General features: G+C 37.4%; 1 protein-coding gene across 6 annotated transcripts in view; it reads left to right on the forward strand.

Moving 5' to 3' along the window:
- Mrrf (mitochondrial ribosome recycling factor) overlaps positions 1 to 22,033 on the forward strand; it is a 59,871-nt gene that overhangs the window by 282 nt on the left and 37,556 nt on the right. For 3 of the 6 annotated variants that reach the window (XM_042678634.1, XM_042678635.1, XM_042678632.1), the window contains exons 2-5: positions 102 to 220; positions 4,497 to 4,708; positions 10,738 to 10,893; positions 15,117 to 15,235. In XM_042678634.1, the coding sequence (XP_042534568.1) occupies positions 195 to 220; positions 4,497 to 4,708; positions 10,738 to 10,893; positions 15,117 to 15,235 (513 nt within the window). In that variant the 5' untranslated portion in view covers positions 102 to 194. Of the gene's footprint in view, positions 1 to 101; positions 221 to 313; positions 412 to 4,496; positions 4,709 to 10,737; positions 10,894 to 15,116; positions 15,236 to 22,033 lie in introns of those variants that run through there. The other 3 variants (XM_042678633.1, XM_042678636.1, XM_042678637.1) reach the window with 3 other exon arrangements.

Consider the following 22,033-nt stretch of genomic DNA (forward strand, 5'->3'; position numbering starts at 1 on the left):
GGGGGCGGGGCTCGGTCCAGCTCCCCGGATGCCCCCGAGCCTGTTAAATCGTAGGCGCTGTGCAGTAGCCGGTCACCTGACGGGGACATTTCATCTTTCAGAACAGGCCTTCGGCAGTAGGTGTTGTTATTCGCCGTGAGGAAGAGACAGAAGCTGAAAGATAGCTTTACCACGGGCCGTTGGCTCACGAATTGATGGAGCGTAAATTCAATCTTACTAGGCTTGTCCAAAGCCTGTACTTCTGAATCGCTACTAAGTGCTGTCCGGTGGAAAAACAGTTGTCGTTTCAATAACCCTTCTCCATTTACACAGACCTGACTGCTTTTACACATGTAATTGAGGTCCTGAGCGTTTGACCAAGCTGAAGTCACATACATAAGGAAGTACAGGAGAAGCCCGTCTCTTTCTCAGGTCTTCTCTTAAGTTTTTCTGTTTTTTGCGGCCCCCCCCCGCGTAATCATACTCTTCATTTCAGAGATTCTTGGCGTGCTTATGGGATGAAAACTTGCCCCGGTTAAGGGCTCTCGCTGCCTGGACTGCAGGAGGAACTTATGGTTTTCCTGCCTCCTCCCAAGCTGATAATTTTATAGTAAAGAAAACAAAACCTAGATAGGAGAAATGATTTAATACATTTACAAGTGATAGAAGTACACCAGATGCTTTTTGATTTTTTTTTTTTTTGTCTCAGCCTGGGCACTGTCTCTCAGCTCTTCAGCTAAAGGCCAGCCCTCTACCACTTGAGCCACAGCACCACTGCCGGCTTTTCTGTTTATGTGGTGCTGAGGAATGGAACCCAGGGTCTCATGCATGCTAGGCAAGCACTCTACCACTGAGCCACCGTCCCAGCCCATGATCTCTGCCTTTTGAGTCACTAGAATTGCAGGTGTGAGCCACCAGTGTCTTGGCCTACTGTTTTATGTACACAGTGTCGTATAACAATTAAGAGTGCAGACTTTGGAGCTAAGTTGTGTTAGTTTAATCTTAGGCAATTCACTTGTGCTTTTGTTTCCTCATCTGTAAAGTGGAGACAGTTTTAATACTTACAGGGTTATCTTGAGGCCCAGATAAGTTAATGTGTTGTATGAAGTACTTAGAGTATGGTATGTAACATAATTATCACTAAAATATTACCTATCATCATTACTAGTGCTATAATACTATAAACCCAAAAATATATTATAATAATTTATTATATAATAACCTTTTTATAGGGGGCAATACTAGGGTCTAAACTCAGGACCTGGGCTTGCTTGCACAAATAAATGGCCTATCACTTGAGCCATTTCCCCAACTGTTGGTATCTTCTTAAAAGCTCATTAATATCACTGCAGTGAGGTAGAAATTGTTGCTCAAAAAGGCTATATGACCTACTCAAGGTCATATTATCTATTTAGTGGGGGAACTAAGATTCCAGTTCCACACTATGCCCAAAGCCCTACACTGTAGCCACATTGCTTCTGCGTATGGGTTAATTTTGTTTGATAGTACTACAACTCTCATGATGTTTCTTTAACATTAATTCTTTATCTATGCTGAATTGAATGTTTATGTGTTTGTCCTTATGGTAAAGATTCAAGCGACAGCCTTTATTCAGCTTTGACTTTGACATTTCCTGACTTCTATGTAATTAAAATCTATGCCTCAAAGCATTTCAGTAATATGGTCTATTTATAGAATTGTCTTCCGGTTCATGTGTACCGGGTCTGCTTTTGGGTGTTGCATTTTCTGTCAAAGGTTGTTTGTTTCTAACCCATTTTTGACTTCCTGTTGCTTTGTGGATTGGTACTCTGACCTGTAATAGGAACATCAGGAAACCTGTCATACAGAGGGTAGCCAGATTGGGCTTCTCTATATTAAATATTATGTAGCCATATTTGGATGTTAGTGAGTTAGGTCCTGGCTATATTAGGCAAAAATGTAGTTTTAGAAGTTTCACTAGGAGCTAGATAACAGTGGCTCATGCCTGTAACCCTAGCCTCTCAGGAGGCTGTGATCTGAGGATTGTCGTTTGAAGCCAGCCTACACAAGAAAGTCTGTGAGATGCTTATCTCCAATTAACCCCCACACACACAGAAAAAGAGAAGTTAGGTGTGGCACCAATGGTAGAGCACCATCTTTGAGCAGAAAAAGCCAAGTGAGAGCATATGGCCCTGAGTTCAAACTCCAATACAACACAAAAAGAAAGCAGGAAAGAAAGGTAAAGAAAAGAGATCTCCCTGGGATCCAAGACAAACTTTTGTGAATAGCTCTTAAGGAGAGCTGGGCTATTATAAGCTGCATGTTCTTGGACAGTGACTTAATCCCTGAGAGCCTCAGTTTCAAACTCTTTATACTTTGTTGAATTATTAACAAGATGTATTAATCTAGAGCTGGTTCTAGCGGCTCATGTCTGTAATTCTAGTTCAGGAGACTGAGATCTAAGGATTTTCATTCAAAGCCTGCCTGGACAGGAATGTCCATGAGACTCTTGTCTCCAGTTAACCACCAAAAAGCTCATGTGGAGCTATAGTTCAAGTAGTAGAAACTAACCTTGAGCAAAAAAGCCCAAGGACAGTGCTCTGAGTTCAAGCTCAAGGACCACACATACCCACAAAAGAATAAAACAAGAAGATAAGACCTGACCTCAATGGATATTAACTATTGATAATTAAAAAGGAGGGAAAAGTATTTCTTTACTTTTCATTCAGGTCTGTTAGTAAAGACTTCATACACTAATCACTGCTGCCAGCACACTTGTTATTAAAAATTCCATCAGGAGAAAGTAGTTACTTTTGTGCTACTCATTTGTTTCTCTTTAGAAAAGAAATAATGATAATAATGGTAGTAGCTATGTTCATTAATAGCTACCATATTCCAGACAATGGGCTACATATTTATATACCTTCATGATTTCATTTTATTTGAAGAGCAGGTTCCTTTTCTCATTGGTAAAGAAAGTGATGCCCAGAAAGGTAGAATAAATTATCCAAAGCAGAAATTTGCATACATGGCTGACTGACTCCAAGCCACCTTAAACATCAGCATTAATGATATACATATAGAATTTCTTTGTGTCTGACCCTTAAGAAAAAGATGAAACTGTTAATAGATACTTATTAGTCATTGTGCTATGTAACCTTGTTCTGAATTCTTAAGAAACAAATAATATGTCTTTTTTACAGTAGGGAAATTAAGATGCTGAGAAATGTAGAACATTTATTTAGTGGTGGAGCTGGGACTGGATCCCTGTTTTTCCAGGCTTCAAAGTCCTTATCTTTGGTTAGTCTGTTAAACTGCATTAGAATTTTTAGGAAGAGGGGCTGGGAAGGTGGCTCAGTGGTAGAGTGCTTGCCTTGCATGCATGAGGCCCTGGGTTCGATTCCTCAGCACCACATAAGCAGAAAAAGCTGGAAATGACACTATAGCTCAAGTGGTAGGTGCTAGCCTTGAGCTGAAGAGCTGAGGGACAGCACCCAGGCCCAAAGTTCAGGCCCTACAACTGGCAAAAAAAAAAAAAAAAAGAATTTTTAGGAAGATGTTTTAAATTTTTAAATGAGATGTGGGACTGATTTTCAAAGAACAGCTTCTGAATACTTGCCACCAATTTTTAGTTGAATAATAGTAGCCAGATTCTGGGCAGATGCTATAGTATTGTGTTTGTTGGCTAGGACTGTGTTCCATCTCAGGGGCAGCATCTTTCAGACCTCAGAATTATAATATATAACTTACATTAACCTAGTGGAGGGTGGTATTTTCCAGTGCTTTTATATCATAGAAGACCTCAGGCCTCAATTATGCTTCAGACTCACATTAAACTGTGTTCTAATTGGTAATCAGTGTATAAGGAACCAAAGAAAATTTTAATTAAATGCTGTCGTGTAAATTTTCCAGTCATTTTATGCCTATTGAAATGGTTTTCTTATTTAAAGTCCTCATCCAGTGTTCTGCTCTTCCTTTTAAACTTCATCTAGATTTTGAGCTTTTTCTTATATTAAAATTTAATTAGCAGTCCGTAAAGATTTAGGTTGCTGCACATTTGCTTAATAGGCATTTTGGTGCAGTAGAAAGAACTGGGGTTCTGTGTCCTGTAGGCTGTGGGAAAGTTACTTAAATCACTGTGTGCCTCAATTTGTTTATCTTTATAAAGTGAAGCAAGTCTTTTTTTTTTTTTGGGTCCGGTAGTGGGGCCTGAACTCTGGGCCTGGGCGCTGTCCCTCAGCTCTTCAGCTCAAGGCTAGCGCGCTACCACTTGAGCCATAGCGCCACTTCTGGCTTTTTTCTTTTTGCTTATGTGGTGCTGAGGAATCGAACCCAGGGCCTCGAGCATGCAAGGCAAGCGCTCTACCACTGAGCCACCTTCCCAGCCCCATAAGAAGCAAGTCTTTTTTGTCTACAGTTATTGGAATATTAGAAATAATAGATCTACATTGTCTGGTCCCACTTGTTGATAATTGGTAAGAATTTTCTAAAGTATGGTTTCTTTTACTTAGATCTCCTTTTTTTTGTCTTCTTTCTAGTGGATATTCACAAGGATTGTCTTCTGTCATGGCCTTGGGATTAAAGTGTTTCCGCTTGATCCATCCTGCATTTTGCAGTTACCTTACAACTTTGACCAGACCTATTTCAGAAATCACAGTGAAGACAATGAGTGGCAGACAACCTGACCATAGGCAGTACATGGCCTGTACAGTCGTACCAGTTCGACATTTTGCCACTAAGAAAGCCAAAGGTATAGACATATGATCTCCCCTCCTCTTTCTTATGTTTGACCCAGGAATTATAAACTGTCTGTGATCTCAAAGATACACTGAATTTCTTTCCTGTCCACACAAGGAAATTATGTCTTGGACAGTTCAGTTGAATTGCTTGAAAGGTCTCAATAACAAGAGACTGTGTGTGAACCCAGATCCTTTTTTCTTTTACTCTGCTGCCTCATTTATTTCTTGGTGGCTCAGAACATACCTAACTTATTCTTTCAGGTTTAGAATTAGAGGTTTAAGTATCAACCAAACAGGAATGCTTGTGACAGGCATCATCATCTTCTCTCCTAGAAGGAAGATACATGGTGGAAGCATAATTAAAAGCAGGAGGTTTTTGGGTGAAAGGAGTATTAGAACTGTGGATGTAGATGGATGATCTTAATGGCTTTTGTCATCTAAGAATGAGATTTTGATGTACCACAGGTCTCAGCTAAAATAGCACTTCCTTAGGGAAGCCTTCCCTGACCTCTTTAGGTCAGGTCCCGAGTTACCTGCACTTATGCACACTGTTATTTTACCTTTGATGCACTTAGAACAGCAGTAATTAATTAATTAATTAGTCACTTGTGAAATTATTGTTTCTTATGGTCTTCCATGTTGAACCCAACAAAGGTAGTCTTTTTTTTTTTTTTTTTTGTTATTTAGCACCCACCACCAGGGCCTGATTCATGGTATATATTCCATACTTTCGTTGGATGAATGAGTAAGAATTTGTAGTAGTGGGTCAGGTAGTCCATGCTCAAGGGTGGTGTTACAGATATGACACTAATATTTTCCTACTCACTGTCCTTTTCTGGTTTTATGCAGTTAATTACTGAAAGATGATGAATGGTCAGAAGACTTTACATTCTGTTAAGAGTGATTCAAAATAACATTTGATATATATGTTTTATTATATTTATTTTTTAAGTTCTCTTATATTTACTGGATTAGTCTTTATCATTTATTCCTTGAAGGGGTTTTTAATAATTACCTAGTTAATCCAGATCTGACCATTTTGCAAATGAGAAAAGTCCAGTACCTTTGTAAAAAATTTGCCCGTGGTCATGTCTAGTTAGTGGAAGAGCTGGAAACCTGAGCCTCTTGTTGCAGCAGCATTTCAGTTTCCTAGACACCCGACTTGAACTGCGGCCTCTAACCAACTTCTTTTCATATTCAGTGGGCTGTACAGGTTTTTTTTTTTTAAGTTTCCTTAAAAAGTTGTTTTTCTTTTTCTTTTAGATTTATCAGTCTTTTTACATTAGAGATATTAATCTTTTGTTGATTGTGTTATAAGTTATCTTTTTCTTTTTTTTTTATTGTGTTTATGGTGTTTTTGCTGGATATAAGTTTTCATGTCGTTATGTTTTTCAGCTTTTTCCTTTGTTATTTATGCCTTTTTTTTTTTTTAAACCAGGGCTGAGAACCGAACCCAGGGCCTTGTGCGCGCCAGGCGGGCGCCCTTCCGCTGGGCTAAACCCCCAGCCCCGTCATTTATGCTTTTTATGCCTTTTTTCTTTTTTTGTTTTAAAAAACAGTTTTATTGAGATACAGTTCACATTTCTATAATTTAGAGTGCAGCTCACTGTTTTTTTTACAACTGTACCTTTTTTCTTTTTATTATTATACTTAAGTAGTTGTACAAAGGAGTTGCCATTCAACAAAGTAGTCTATAAATATATCTTGGTCAGTGGCTTTTTATAAGTCTTTTTCAATTAATATTTCCTATCCTGAGAGAGTTTATATCTGAATATGGTGTGAATTAAAACACTAGTTTTAAGTTTCTTTTCTATTATTATCAGTCATAAGTTGTTTTACACCATATGTAGCTCATCCAGGTTTACAATGACTCCTCTTTTCTTTATATGTATGGTATTGTTCCTGAGCTTTTGTGTTTGTTGAACTACTTTTTCTCTCTGCATTTAATTCCTGACTGCTTGAATCACTATCACAAAATCTTGAATTTAATGAGTCAAATCTTTCCTCTCATTATATATTTTTTCATTTTCTTTTCAGCCTTTTAATCTTCCTTATGAAGTTTGTAATTATATTGTCAACTTTTTCCAGAAGAATTTGCACAATCTTTTAGTCAAATATGTTTATGGGGTATTGTAACATTTTTGTTACTTTTGTATTTGATATATTTAAACATTATTTTGAGCTACAGCAAATATACTTGTATATGTGTACTATATATATATATATATATATATATCTAGTAGAATTTAGGTAGTAGATATCTAAATTTCAAGTGTATGGCTCAGTAATTTTTTTCTTTTTTTTTTTTTTTTGATGGTATTGTTTAAGTTCAGGGCTTTCCACTTGCTAGTTAGGTGCTCTACCACTTGAGCTATATGTGCTTTAGTTATTTTTCACATAGCATCTTGCATATTTTCCTTGGGGATGGCCTAAGATAGCAAATCTGCTACACTATACCTTCTATGTAGTTGGGATCACAGGCATCTGGCATAAGCAAATATCTTCTATCCTTATTTGCTAAAAGATATTTAGCAATCAGGTGCTGGTGGCTCATGCTTGTAATCGTAGCTACTCAGGAGGTTGAGATCTGAGGATCACAGTTCGAAGCCATCCCCAACAGAAAAATTCATAAGACTGCATCTCCAATTAGCCAGTAGAAAAGGCTAGTCTTGGGTGTGTGGCTCAAGTGATAGAGTGCTAGCTATGAGTGAAAAAGCTTGTATTGACAAAAGGGGAAAAAAAGATTTTTTTTAGCAAAACAAGCATACAACAAAACCCTTTTTAATTTTAAATTAGTTTAAGTCAAATGTTACCACATTTATTGAGATTATCTCCTCCCTGCACCTCTTATCTCCCTTCCCTGACTTTTTCTGCAATGCTGGAGATTGAACTCATGACCTTGCTCATGCTAGGCAAGTGATCTATCACTCAGCAACATCCCTAGCCCATCTTTTATTAATATGGTAACTCAAAACCATTTTTGGAATTTTGGTATGAGGCTTGCTTGCTATTGATATATAGTTTGAGTATACATTGCTTAGTACATAATCTGTATCTATCTTGCAACATTTATTGAGCCTGTATTTAGGATTTATATGTATTGTGTTTGTTGAGTGTTTACATTTTTATCCTAGTAATTTTGAATTTTCTTTATTCTGTGATTATCTTTTTATTTCTTTCCATTAATAATCTAGTATCTTTGCTAATTATTTCTTTGCTTCTTTTGTATCTCTGTTGAGTTAGAAGACATATATTCTCTTTTGTTTAAGTTTGATAGTTGCCCTTAATTATTTTCCTTTTACCTTTTAATAGAAATAAAAAAAAGCATTTTAGGAAAGTACAGCTATCCTATGACTTGCACAAACTGAAATCACTTTGTCTAACCAATATCCAAATCAGTGGTATACATCTGTACCACCTTAAGGATAGGAGGTAGGAGGATCCTGAGTTTAAGGCTACCTGGACTACGTAGTTCAAGGCCATCCTGAGCCACATAGTGAGATTGGTCTCAAAAAAAAATAAATAAATAAAAAAGAAAGAAATTAAGTAGAAACTAGGAATGTATCTCAGTGGTAGAGTGTTTGCCTGTCATATGAGGTCATAGATATGGTCAAATGTACTGCAGATAATGATAATAACGAGAGAATATTCTAGCACATTAAACACATCTAATAAGTATATTCTCTTTGCATGTAATTATTATTCAGCTTTTAGTGGCAAGGATTAGTTTTTGTCTATTTTATACTGTTCATCATCTGTTCTTGTCTATGAATTTTTACCATACAGTTGTATTTTTGTGTCTGGCCTCTTTGCTCAGCATTATATTTGTGAGATTGATTTAAATTCTCTGTAGCTATAGATGATTCTTCCTCAGGAAAATATAGTATTTTATTCTTACTTACCATTATCCAGTCTAATGTTGATGAGTATATCTTTAATATGCCTACTTATATTTTTAACATGCATGCTTGATTTAAAAAGTCTAAAGTTGAAGGTATTATTTCCATTGTTTATAGCACTTAGAAAGCATTCTAAATTTTTCTTTTTCTTTTCTTTTTTTAGCTGGGCATTATTCCTTAGCTTGTTTTGCTCAAGACTGGCTCTATACCACTTGAGCCACAACTCTACCTTCAGCTTTTTGGAGATAAGAGTCTCAGGGGCTTTTCTGTTCCAGGTGGCTCCAAATTGTGATCCCCAGATCTTAGCCTCCTGAGATTATAGGCAGCTAGGCCTATAGCTAGCAATTCTTTTGAAGAGTTCATTTTCTCCTGGGCTTTTTCAAGATTTTTATGTCCTTGATTTTCTTTATTTGCAAGAAGCTTAGCTATGGATTTGCTTTTATTATCTCATTTCTGATTTGTATTTCTGAACCTCAAATTGATATTTTTAATTATTTCTAAAGATTCTAATTCATTAGTTTATTAATTCAGGAGCAATAGGGGTTCCAGCATGATGGTACAGCAGTGTTGTTGTTATTGTTTGTTTGTTTGTTTTTTCTGATTCTTGAATTTAGGTCCTGTGCAATGTCCTGAACTTTTTTACTCAAGGATAGCACTTTACCACTTAAGCCACAGCTACATTTTAGCTTTAGGATGGTTAATTAGAGCTAAGAATCACACAAACTTTCCTTCATGGGCTGGCTTTGAACCATAATCCTCAGAGGTCAGCCTCTTGAGTAGCTAGGATTACAGGCTTGAGCCAGTGTTTAAAAAAAACAACAAAAATCACTTTGCTGCTTACTGTTTACTTACTTTGGTTAAGACATTTAAATGACATGTACTTCAGATTTCTTATCTGCACACTGGGTATAATAATAGTCTCTATTTTCTACCTTAGAGAGCTATCTTGAATATGAAGTAAAAGTATGTCCTTGAAATTGCATTGGAAATTAGAATATGCTTTATAGATAACCCAGGATAGTACTTGCTATAGATATTTGTTTCATGAGTCTAGTTTTTGTTGCATGAACAGTGTAATATTATATAAAGATACTCATTTCAATTTTTTTTTTTTTTGTCAGTCATGGGGCCTGAACTCTGGGCCTGAGTACTGTCCCTCAGCTCTTCAGTTCAAGGCTGGCACTCTACCACTTGAACCATAGCACCACTTTCAGCTTTTTCTGCTTATGTGGTTCTGAGGAATCAAACCCAAGGCCTCATGCATGCAAGGCAAGCACTCCTCCACTGAGCCACCGTTCCAGCCCTCATTTCAATTTTTTTCTTTCCCTACCTCCATAAAGAAATGTAAGAGAATTTGTATTCCATACATGTGAAAAATCAGTATGATGGTTTAGACATAAAATCCACTTTTCAATGCTGACTTTCTAAAATAAAAGCTATTATTATTATTGATAGTGTCTAATGTCTCTAAACTATTGCTGTTTTTGCATGTATCAGCCATTCATTATTGTATATACTTTGTCTTAATATTCATTTTTAAATGTACTGATGTGTTTCCTCTGTCTCCAATTAGATTTTATGGAGATGGTCTATTGGGAATTCATGGGTGTAAAATTAGACCAAATCCTGACTTTATCATTTCCTTTGACATTAGGCAAGTCACTTTACCTTTCTTACAATTTCATTTTTTTTTTGAAAAATAAAGTGTTAGTTCCTTTATGGATCCCCTGTGATGTATATAAGACTCTTGAGGTGTTTGAATGACTTAATTTATATTTTTAGAGCAATATAGATTTTAGTACTTCTCTTTTACAGGTAGGGAATGTAATACTCAGAAAGGTAGAGTAACTTGCCTGAGGTTATATTGCAGGATTTTAACTGGAGTGTTTACTTACAAAGCCTGTGCCCTCATTGATATCTGAGCAGTGTATAACATAACACAATGCTAGGCACCTACTTAGCAATAAGGAAATACAGGGTTTTGTGTGTGTGTGTGTGTGTGTGTGTCACAGAGAGTGTTTTATAATTTAGTCTTCTAGCACTAGGCATTTTCACCTACACAGTGTAGGCTGTCCTTCACCAATGCTTATGGATCCTGTTCATGCTACTGTTCTTTTATTTACTGAATGCTGACTTTCTAGCTAAAGGGAAAGGACAATCCCAGACCAGAGTAAACATTAACATAGCCTTGGTGGAGGATATAATTAACTTGGAAGAGGTAGATGAAGAAATGAAGTCTGTGACGGAAGCACTCAAGGACAACTTCAATAAGACCCTCAACATAAGGACCTCACCAGGTTAGTGACCAAATCAGTGTTTTGGGGAGGGCTGTAGTGGAAAGAACATGGCTTTGGTTGAGTCTTAGTTCTAGCTTTGGCACTGACTGACTGACTTTCTGGTGACCATGGGTAGTTACTTTTCAGGTCTTTATTTTCTTGTCTGATTCTTACCTTACAGTTTGGGAGTAAGTGTTAAAGTAATGGAGGTTTAATGCAACAGCACAATATCTGGCACATAGTTAACACTACTTAGCAGTAAGCAAGCCTAAGGTGAACTAGGCATTGTGCTTATGCGCAAGGAACTAGGAACAATAAAAAACAATAATGGTGGTCATTGTTCTCAAAAATTAGCAGTTACTCGACAGGCAGAGATGGAGAGGATTGAGTCGTGGGGCTAGTCTAGACAAAAGTATCATGAGACTCCATCTCAAGCAATAAAACTGGATGTGGTGGTATATGTCTGTTATCCCAACTATGCAGGGAAGTGTAAGTAGGAAGATCACTGTCCAGGTTGGCCCTATTTCAAAAACCACCAAATCAAAATGGGCTGGGGGCCTGGCTCAAGGAGTGGAGCACTTGCCTAGCAAGCATGTTGCCATCAGTTCCACCAAGGGGAAAAAAAAAGGAAATAAAGGAATTTTATTACTACTGTAAACACATCTATTTAGGTTCACGGGTCTGATACCTTGGTCTGCCTTTTCCAATTTGTCTTATTTGGCAGTTGTTATCCCTTACAGAGAACTAAATGGCTATAGAGCTGTCCACCTGAGGCCTTTCTGTACCCCTGAGCTTGACCAGGAAGATTTCTTCTGGGTTAATAGCTTCCTGAAAGCAGCTTTTCTAAGTGGGAAATGTCAGAACAGTCCAGAAGAACTGTTTGCAGATGTGATGGAGAAGTGAGTTGTCAGCTAATGGTGCAGGCAGGCAGGAAAAATCCAATTGCTGTTAAATTGGCCTTTTGCAAATTGTCATCATCCTATAGTTAAGCCTGGGACCCCCTCTGAAGTTATCTGTGGGAGCTTTGGCTGCTCCCACTCAAGTCTTGATTGGGGAACTTTGTAAGGGAAATATAAAATACTTCATGAAATAGAAAATACTTAATGAACTCATTCTTAAGAGAGCCAAGTAAAAAATACAGAACTTCATTCTAAATACTATCAGAAACATTGTGAGTTCAGAGATGAGATTCAGTGTGAAACTAGGAAACCATTCCCAGCATTTGTCAACCTTTAGACTGGGGCATTTCTGCTTTTGCTGACAGTAGAGTGTGCCATTCAATCTCTCTCAGCTGTTTACTTTAAACTTGCTTATTATTTTAGGTATGAAACTGATAAAGTGCTCTGTCTCCCATGTGCTTTCTGGCCTGTTAACATTCTGCAGCCGAAACCAGAGAGCAGTTTGAGAGGAGCTTGGGGAGAAATGTGATACTTAAAATTAGCCAGCAAACTCCACTCTTGTTGAACTTAAAAAGATGATGGGCCTGGAAAGAGGCTGGGAGTGTAATTTGTTAAATGTTAACCTCTGAGAAAATGAGGGGCAGGAATGGGGCTGAGGGAGATTCTCGCTGGGGACAGATTGAGGGAAAAGGATTTGATGCATTATGTCGATATGGATTTAAGGAATAGGAACCAACCACCACAATTGCATACTGAATTGCCTTTGTTGGAACTTCTGTGGCAAGGGATCTTATGGCAAATCAGGAAGGCTAAATTAAGATCCTTTTTCAAAAGGCCTACCCTTGGTATTTCCTCTTTGCTTCTTTTTCTTTGGGTTATGTTTTTGTAATGTTCTGTGTAGAACTTGGGACCATGAAGAAACTGGGTAAAACAGGCTAACCTCAGCTAGATTCTTTCATATCGTATTTCATCACTATCTGAACCAGCAGGCACTTTTCCTCTTACACTTCTATGTGTCTAAATTTCTATCTTCAAGATAGTTGACAGGTTTTAACAGTTGTCTAAGTTACAGATTTCTTTTATCCTTTTCTGATCTCATTTCCTTTCATCTATCCATTCCTTTCATTTAGTCACTATAGCAATATTGAGCACATAATCTGTAGTAGTTATTTTAATATGTGCTGTAGCTAAAGAGAGGAAACATTGTTTCCACTTCTAAGAGCCTAGAACCATATATAAAGGGGCAGAGAAGTAAACCATCATGTTTACACCACCTACAAAGCAGAATGGTGAAGACCATGGCTTGGAGATAGTAAGATCTAGATTTGAATTCAGGCTCTATTATTAAAGACCTGTTGTGATCTTGGGCAACTTACTCATGTATAAAGTGGTGGAAGTAATAACTATCATTATCATTTTTGATAATAATAGCAAATACATTGTAGAAAGTCTTCAGCATGATATGTTGCCCATAGGAAGTGTTCAGTAAATTTAGGTATCATCATTATTTGTAGAATGGGGACTCACATTAGGGGTCTGAGAAAGTCAAACGTTATGAGATTAGATGCTACTAATAGCTGAGTATTAAAAAAAATTGAGAATTATCTGAGCAGATAATTATCCTGAGGCAAGAGAGGACACTGTGTTAGAGAAATTACAACTACATTAGTTTGATTAAAATGTAGAAAAATGTCAAGAAGTAATAACAGTAAATACTATTGGGACACAATTATGTATGTTTTTTTCAAATACTCTTTGATTTAACCCTCTTAAGAACTCTTTAATACAATGTTTATGTTCATTTTAGAGATGAGGAAACCAAGGCCCGTGAGGTTGGAGGGATCCACCCAGGTCTCACAATCTAGAAGTAACAGAATAGGTATTTGAACTCAGGTTTTTGTTCTTTAGAATCATAGGGACTTTTATCATTACACCTCCTGGACTTTCACAGTTAGACTTTTCTAGTAATGTCAATAACCTTTTATCTTGCGATGACATTGAATCTGGTTGAGTACTTCAAATCAGATCTTTGGATCATAGTGTGGTGCAGCATTATTCTAATACACAGGATAACTCCAGTTTGTATAAGAGATTCCACAGGCCCCTTCTCTTTGTCTGAATGAGCCATCGTGAGTGGTTCCTACTATGGATGGTAAGGCTTTTCTGCTAGTTTCAGTTGCATAGGAAATCAGGGAGTCTGAATAATGTACCTTCTGTAGCTGTAGCTTTAGTGATTACCTTCTTCAGTTTCTGAAAGTTTTGCCTAAGGTTTTCCAGAATTAGGATGTGGAAAAAGGTCAGATCCGGGATAACAGCAAAGCATTAATAGGTGTTTTGTTTTAGACAGGGTCTGGCTGTCCAGGCTGGCCTAAAACTCTTGGTTCTCCTGCCTTAGTCTCTCCAGGGCTGCGATTGTAGGTGTATACCATTGTGTCTTGCTCCTACCCTCCTTCTCTCACTTCCTTGCCTTCTTTTTTTGTTAATGGGCTTGCTTCAGGAGAGCATCTCAACACCATAATCAAAAGTGGCATAGGGAATAGCCTGTCTGTGTGCTAGAATTATGTGGTGAATTAAAAAAAATCTACCAGATCCCTTCCAAATCAGGATTGCTGAGATGGGGTCCCGGAATCTAACGTTAAAAGCTCCTGCATGATTCTGATGCAAGGCAAATTTGTGTTCTACTCATGTTAGGGAAAGAACCTTCACTGAAATCAGAATTAAGCATACCTGAATTGAGACTTAGTTCTTGGTTTTCCTTAAGTTAGCACTATGATCTTGGCCCATTTATCCTTCTCAAGTCTCCTTGAAAAGTGGTGGTGGTAGTATAGTGAACAAGGAGTTATGAGAACTAAACAGGATAAGATATCTTTTCAGTGCTTATTTTTTGGTATTGGTTATATACCTGGTCATTTTTATTTAGCATTTTTATTTATTTATAGTCTTTTAGCTTCAGACTTTAACTTTAATTCTGTAAGGTAGTTTTTTTTCTTAAGATCAAAACAGAAAACAAGTAACTTGACTGATGTTTTGTAACTAGTAAATGTTGCTAGAAGGGTGATCTACTCTTCATTCTCAGCTCTGAAAGTTCTATATCAAAGAAAACCCCTTGAATTCAAGTAAATGAGAATGGTTGCTTTCTCTAGTTGCTAGCAAGGAATCCCAACCTATTTCAGTGAGTCAAGATCTCTCGGTCATGTGACACTTCTAAACAATACCCTTAGACAGTTCTATCACATTAGTATACCTGAATGTTTGTTGAATCCAAATTAGGTAGGAACTTAGACATGACTCTTAAGGTCCTTTGGAATTCTAAAACTTGATAATTTATTTTTTATTTTTTTTTAGGATCCCTTGATAATATTACTGTGGTAACTGCTGATGGGAAGCTTACTTTAAACCAGATTGGCCAGATATCCATGAAGTCACCACAGTTGATTTTGGTGAATATGGCCAGCTTTCCAGAGGTTAGTTGGTTTTGCTGAAAGAGTCTCTCCACTGTCTCTTTTGGAATAAAGGAATGGGTCAGGAGGAATTATCCTCTTCAGCTTGGGATGAAAGAAGAGTAGAGATTTACTCACCAAAGGGAACTTAGAACGAACAAAGCTCTGTCCTGTTTCTAAATTGTTTATCTGATAAAGGCTATATGTGAGTAATTTGAATATTTATATAGCTTCATTTAAGAAAACAATAATGGAGATGCAGTAATTGGATCTAGCTGATGTTCTGGGACTTTAGAAACCTGTATAGCCTGTGCCTTGTCTGAGGGGATAGCTTTGCCCAGCCCCTACAGATGAACATTGCCACATACAGATGTAGGTCAGATACTATAATTCTATTTCTAGAAGAGCCATAATTCAAATTTTTGTATATCTTTGTTTGCTAAGTATTGATGACTAATTCATTTTTCCTTTTATTTATTTATTTTTCCTTTCATGCATTTTTTATTGTTACTATAAAGGTGATAAGTGGTTATGTAAGATAGAGTATATTTCTTTTTGGACAATGTCACTTCTTCCCTTGCTCTCTTCCAGTTTTTCCCACCCCTCCCTGCCCACACATTGTATAATTCATTTTCAGTATAGTGTCTAGTGAGTACCACTGCTGCATTTGTTCACCCTTTGTCCCACCATTTCTGTGCCCCCCTTCCCTCCCAAAGACAGATAAACAAGACAAAAAGAAGACAAAAACAGCAACAAAGAAAGAAAAGCCCTCTTGTTTCCATTTCAGAATTCATTTCGATGAATATTATTTTATATGATCAGATGCACATAGGTATTGCATCTTTGTGTTTCTCTCCTAAGAATATCCTCCTTTGCTCTTACTATGTATGAATGCCTAGAGACCTGTATAATTTATCATGTCCTTGTAGTAGATTAATGGATCAAGAAAATGTGGTATATATACACAATGGAATTCTACTCATCCATCAGAAAGAATGATACTGTACCATTCATGAAGAAATAGACTTGGAAAATTTTATATTAAGCAAAGTAAGCCAAACCCAGACAAATAAAGGTTGTGTGTTTTCCCTCATTTGTAGTAGCTAGAATGTGCCTATAAATCTACACGTAATCACTTCTCTTTTTGAAAACCTTGAGATAAAGTCAGGTGCTGGTTACTCAGGAGTCTGAGGTCAAGAAGATCACAATTTGAAGACAGCCTGGGCAGAAAAGTCTGTAAGACTGTCTCCAAAATAAACAGCAAAAAGGAGGGCTGGAGGCTTGGCAAAAGAGAGTACTAAACAAAGAAGCAAGAAAAAAAAATAAGACTTTTAAGTTCAAATCCTGGTTTTGACAAAAAAATGGAAACAAAAACCAAGAAAACCTGTGAGACAAATAAAACATTTTAATAGGACATATATAGCCTGAGTGCCATCAATTTGTGATTTCTCTATTAGTATTTGAAGGAGACACTCCAAAGATTTCACATTCTTTTTAAAACTAGAGTTTTCAGACTGACCATTGCAGAATATTGAACAGAGCACATTGCTTCCAAGATCAGAGGGTAAATTGCGTTAAATCAGTTATAACCTTTATTTTAGGCTGTGTGGTATTAAGTCTAGTTGAGGAGGGTAATTGGATCCTTCCTTAATTTTTTTTTTTCTTTTTAGGTCCAAGACTGGGACTTAAACTCAGTACCTGGTGCTTTCACTTACTAGCTAGGGCTCTACCAACTGAGCTACGTCTCTAACACCAGATCCTTCCTTATTGGTCCAGTAGGAATTGGCCTAGCTTGGGTGTCCTATAGGGTCTGAAATTTGGTCCCATCCCTTGCTCTAATTGGTTGTTAGAACTTGGGCAAGTAGTTTAACTCTCTGGGCCTGTATTTCCTCATATGCTAATATAAAGTAAGATCTTATTCTCTATTTCAAAGACCTAGACCAAAGTTCAACATGTACAAGACTTGACAAACTGAGTATCTGTAAAGGGGGAAAGTCCTTGCTGTAAACAAACTTTCAAATCAGAGGCTTCTTGTAGCAAATGTGCTAGGTAAACTTACTGGGTTGCTATTAGTTACCACTGCCCAACTCCGTTCTATCTACTGCAGTTAATTTGTAAAAGGATGTATTGGATTACATCATTTCTAAGTCTATGTTTTAAGTTTAAGTGGTTTAATGGTGTCTTCAAGTAATCTTTGAGAAATTAAAGATACAAGATCAAGAAACTGAAAGTACTGTGGACCTGGGCTTTACATGATTTGGCCTGTCATTTTTTTCCAATCTTGTTTGTATACTGCTGTATCTACACTGGCCTTCTAGTTCTTTAAAATAATAATCCCATTGCAGACTTTAAACTTTACTCCCATTGCATCCTTTGGGCCTTTTCATATATTGTTTCTACAGTTTGGAACACGGTTGGCTGGTTAATTGCTACTCATATTTTGGATCACTACAGCAGTGTCACTTTTTCAAGGAAGCCTTCCCTAATCTACCTAGTTTAACTCTCCTCCCATTATACATACAAATCCTTTTTCACTTTCACTAAATTGTAAGCTTGGACTATACTACAATAACTACACCTTTGTCACAGTTTTGTGGGTTTTCTGTTGTTGTTTTTGTTTTTCTTGTGATATGGAGATTGAACTCTGGACTTTAGGCTTGCTAGGTAGATGCTCTACCATTTCAGCCATGCTTTCAATCTGATTCATGAATTAATAAATTTGTTTTTTTGTTGGTTTTGGGGTTTGAACTCAGGGCCTGGGCACTGTCTCTGGGCCTCCTTTGTGCTCAAGGCTGTACTTTACCACTTGAGCTACAGCACCACTTCTAGCTTTTTCTGAGTAGTTTATTAGAGGTAAGAGTCTCATGCACTTTTTCTGTCTGGGCTGACTTCGAACCTCAATCCTCAGATCTCAGCCTCCTGAGTAGCTAGGATTACAGGTGTGAGTGAGCCACTAGCTCTTGGCATGAGTTTATTACATCTAGTTTTGACCAAGTGTGATACAAGGTAAATCAGTAAATAGAAAAAAGCAAAAGAAGCCGGTCACCAGTGGCTCATGCCTGTAATCCTAGCTACTCAGGAGGCTGAGATCTGAGGATTGAGGTTCAAAGCCAGCCCAGGCAGGAAAGTCTGTGAGACTCTTATCTCCAATAAACCACTAGAAAACTGGAAGTGGTGCTGTGGCTCAAGCGGTAGAGCACTCGCCTTGAGCTGAAGAGCTGAGGGGCCCAAGCCCAGAGTTCAAGCCCCACGACCCCCCCCCCCCAAAAAAAAAAAAGAAAACAAAAAGAAAAAAGAAATGTAAACAATTACATTTCCACTGGGTACTGGTAATCCTATCTACCCAGAAAGCTGAGATTTGGAGGATCATAGTTCAAAGCCAGCCCAGGCAAGAAAGTTCATGAGACTTGATCTCCAATTAACCAGCAAAATGCCATTTTAGAGAAAAGACTCAAGTGGTAGAGTACCAGCCATGAACATCATCTGAGTGAGAGCACAAGGCCCTAAGTTTGAGCCTTGGTGAAATAAATAAATGTAAATTTCTTCACATGCTTTATGCAGCTGAGTTGACTCAAGTTCTCAATCAGGCATTACCATAAGTTATGTTAAAATCAATGTGTTCTCCTGGTTCCCTGCCACTAAAATAGGTCTCCCAAAAGGCAAATGGTGCCCCCCAAATAAAGTAAACAATGATAATCCTCTCAAGCTGCCAAGGGCGTATGTTGTGCTTAATTTAAGTGATAGAGTGAACGTTTTAGATTCGTCTTTAGTGGAAATTAGTTGGCATTATGGGGAAATAAATCAAGCATCAGCAGTATTCAAGATGAAGAATATGAAATAAGATTTAGTCTTTGGTGAGTAGTATTTATGTATGCAACAGTAATTTTTTTGTATGTGTGTGCCAGTCCTAGGGCTTGAACTCTGGGCCTGGTCTCTGTTTCTGAGCTTTTAAAATGCTCAAATCTAGCACTTTACCACTTGAACCACAGCTCCACTTTTGGCTTTCAGGTGATTAATTGGAGGGCTGTTTTGCCCAATCTGTCTTCAAACTGTGATCCTTAGATCCCAGCTACCTGAGTACCTAGAATTCCAGGTGTGAGCCATCAACACCCAACATAAAAGTTTCAAGTTATAGATTCCCAGACCTACTGTACATACAGGTAAATTTGAATAATCTTAGAGTTCTGAACTCTGCATCCTGAACATTTGTCGTTTTTCCTCATTGGTGGTCTCCTTAGAACCATATATCTATGATACCCAAGGTCTACTGTTAAAGTGTCTAGCTTTTTCATTGTGTCTAGTATCAAACTACAATGCTGATACTTAGAAGTAGTCCATAAATTTTCCTTGATGGATGAATTCTTGCCCTTAGGTTGTTGGAAGGGAACACTCATTCATGAAGTTACTGAGGAACAGGGAAATGGATGAAAGAGGAAACACCAGCTCTTTCCCTTACTGGCCTCTCTGAACCCGCTATGGCCTTTTTGTCTTGTTCATCTAATCCCATAGGCACTGTAGGCCAATTTAGGGAATAGCCTCCTAATTACACAGCTTGAAGACCTCATCAGGCAGATTGCTTTTCAGAGCCAGCCACTTCTGTTATTAAATATCAAATGGTATTCACAAAAGAAGTACCTGATTGGCTACCAAAGCATCTTCTATGGTAGGAGGAGGTAGTAACAGCATAATTTTTTCTTAGGAAGTTGGAATATATCTCCAAAACATCTTTGCCATTTTTCCAGGTTGAAATTCTCTGGGTTTTGAAAAAGCTTAACAAGCACTGCAGCAGAGAGGTTCATATTTATAGGGACAGAGTGAGAAAGTGTGAGTTACATTGTCTTTTAAATTTCTTTATCTCATCTGGTGTATATATTAAATAAATAGCTCTAACTAAACATTTCCTTCCTCCAGCTTACAAGCTGTCCATGGAGTTTTCAGGTTCATAACTTCAAAATGCTGAGCTAATCCTCTTTCTGTTTATATAATCCTTTTTTGTTTCACATACAAGTTGGCTTTCTTTCCAAATCAGAGTATATCTGTGTCATGCTGCAGTGACATGATGCAGATTTGCATGTAAAATCTTTTTTGAATGCATTGAGGACAAAAAACTGTGTTGCATTTGTTTAACATATGTCCTGATTGATAAATGATACACACAATTGCTGCCTTCCATAAACTTGTCCAAAGCTAGAATTAATGATGGGAAAAGAAGGGAATGTAGCTACAATATTATTTGAACCAAACAAAGCAAATACAAGAGAAAATTCTGCATGCTCTGTTCTTGTGGAGAGGAGACAGCTACTAATGTGTGTTGCCAGTCAATTTCTCATATTTTATTTCACACGATCAATAAAATTAGCATTATTGTTCCATTTTATAGATGTAGAAACAGGCTCAGAGAAGTAAAGTGTCTCTCCTAGATTCATACTGTTTTTGCATAGTTAAGATTTGAATGTAGCTCTTTGAGAACAAAGCCTATGCTTCTTTTACCATTCATAATTCAATATGTATTTTGGGGAATTCATTGATGATTGAGAGAGATTAGATCTGTTTTCATAGACTTTGCATTCCTGGGATTCATTTGGATACAGAGGACACAGAAGGCTAGTAATTGATATGGTAATTTACAGAATTGAGCTTGATTTCAAATTCTCAAGCTCTTGTTCACCTGTCTACAAGTCTGTCATATTTTGCTCTTCAGCATAGATAGCTTAAGAAGAGCAATGTCACACATTGCTAATTAATCATAGCCCTCTTTTTTGTCTGACCCCAGTTGGAATCAGTGATCTTTCTTAATACAGTACTCTAGTATCCATAACCAGTGGTTCAGGGCTGCCATATGAGAGTAATCAGTTAGCCTTGCAATGCTGGTGAGCATCCTCCTTCAGTGAGAGGGTAAAGGCTAAGATAAGGGATAGAAATTCTATATGTATGTGTGACCCATGAGTAGTTCAGGTTTGTGTTGAGGAAATGACTAATTTCCTGTGAGGGTTTGCATCCTACCATGCCAACTTAGAGTCTATAGACCTAGAATACATTGGGTCAGCTACTTCTTACAGTAAATTTCTTTACAAAAATGAAGCCTTGTATTTTTCTCTATAAAAAGACATGAAAAAGTTAACAGTATAAAATCAAGTTTGGGAGGTTATATAGATGAAGTAAGGAGATGACTTTTTCTGATAGATTTAAAACAGATCATTCTTTCAGTAAGCTTTTACTGAGCACTTAGCTTGTACCTGTCACTTTGCCTTGTATTTGGAAGTTGTAAATACTGAAATGCAGTTTCTGCCCAGCTTAGTGTCACTAGTGAGTGTTCCTGTGCCCCCAAGGGAAGGTTATATGAAACTACTTGGGCCAGACTGTGAAAGGTGGTGGTGATAGTAGTGGTACATTATAGCAATGTCTTACCAGCTGTGGAGGGAGAAGCTGAAGAAGAGGACTGGGAGATTTGAAATCAGGCTCTCCTTCAAAGTGGAGATTTGTCATTAACTTTGTAAGTTAGTGTTTAATTTTATTAAGGATGATGGTGGTTCTCATGCAGAGGAAAATCAATTTCATTTCTTTATCCTGTTAACTTTTATTTACTTTGGTCATATCCTTTATACACCAGACTTAGTTCTATTTTTTTTTTTTTTTTGGTTAATAGGAAATCAGCTTGTCATAATTTCTGAATACATTGAGCTTAGACAAAGTAACACCATTAAACTAAATCCATTCAAATCCCTCTTAACTGTCAGTAACTAGAAGTAAGATAGAAACCTTGTTCCATCTCTCAGATTCTAAGAGAAGACTGTGTGTATGCTTAGGGATTTGACTTTATCC

The sequence above is a fragment of the Dipodomys spectabilis genome, unplaced genomic scaffold (assembly GCF_019054845.1).
Source record: "Dipodomys spectabilis isolate Male_0828 unplaced genomic scaffold, ASM1905484v1 ptg000046l, whole genome shotgun sequence".
In the NCBI taxonomy this organism is placed as follows: domain Eukaryota; kingdom Metazoa; phylum Chordata; class Mammalia; order Rodentia; family Heteromyidae; genus Dipodomys; species Dipodomys spectabilis.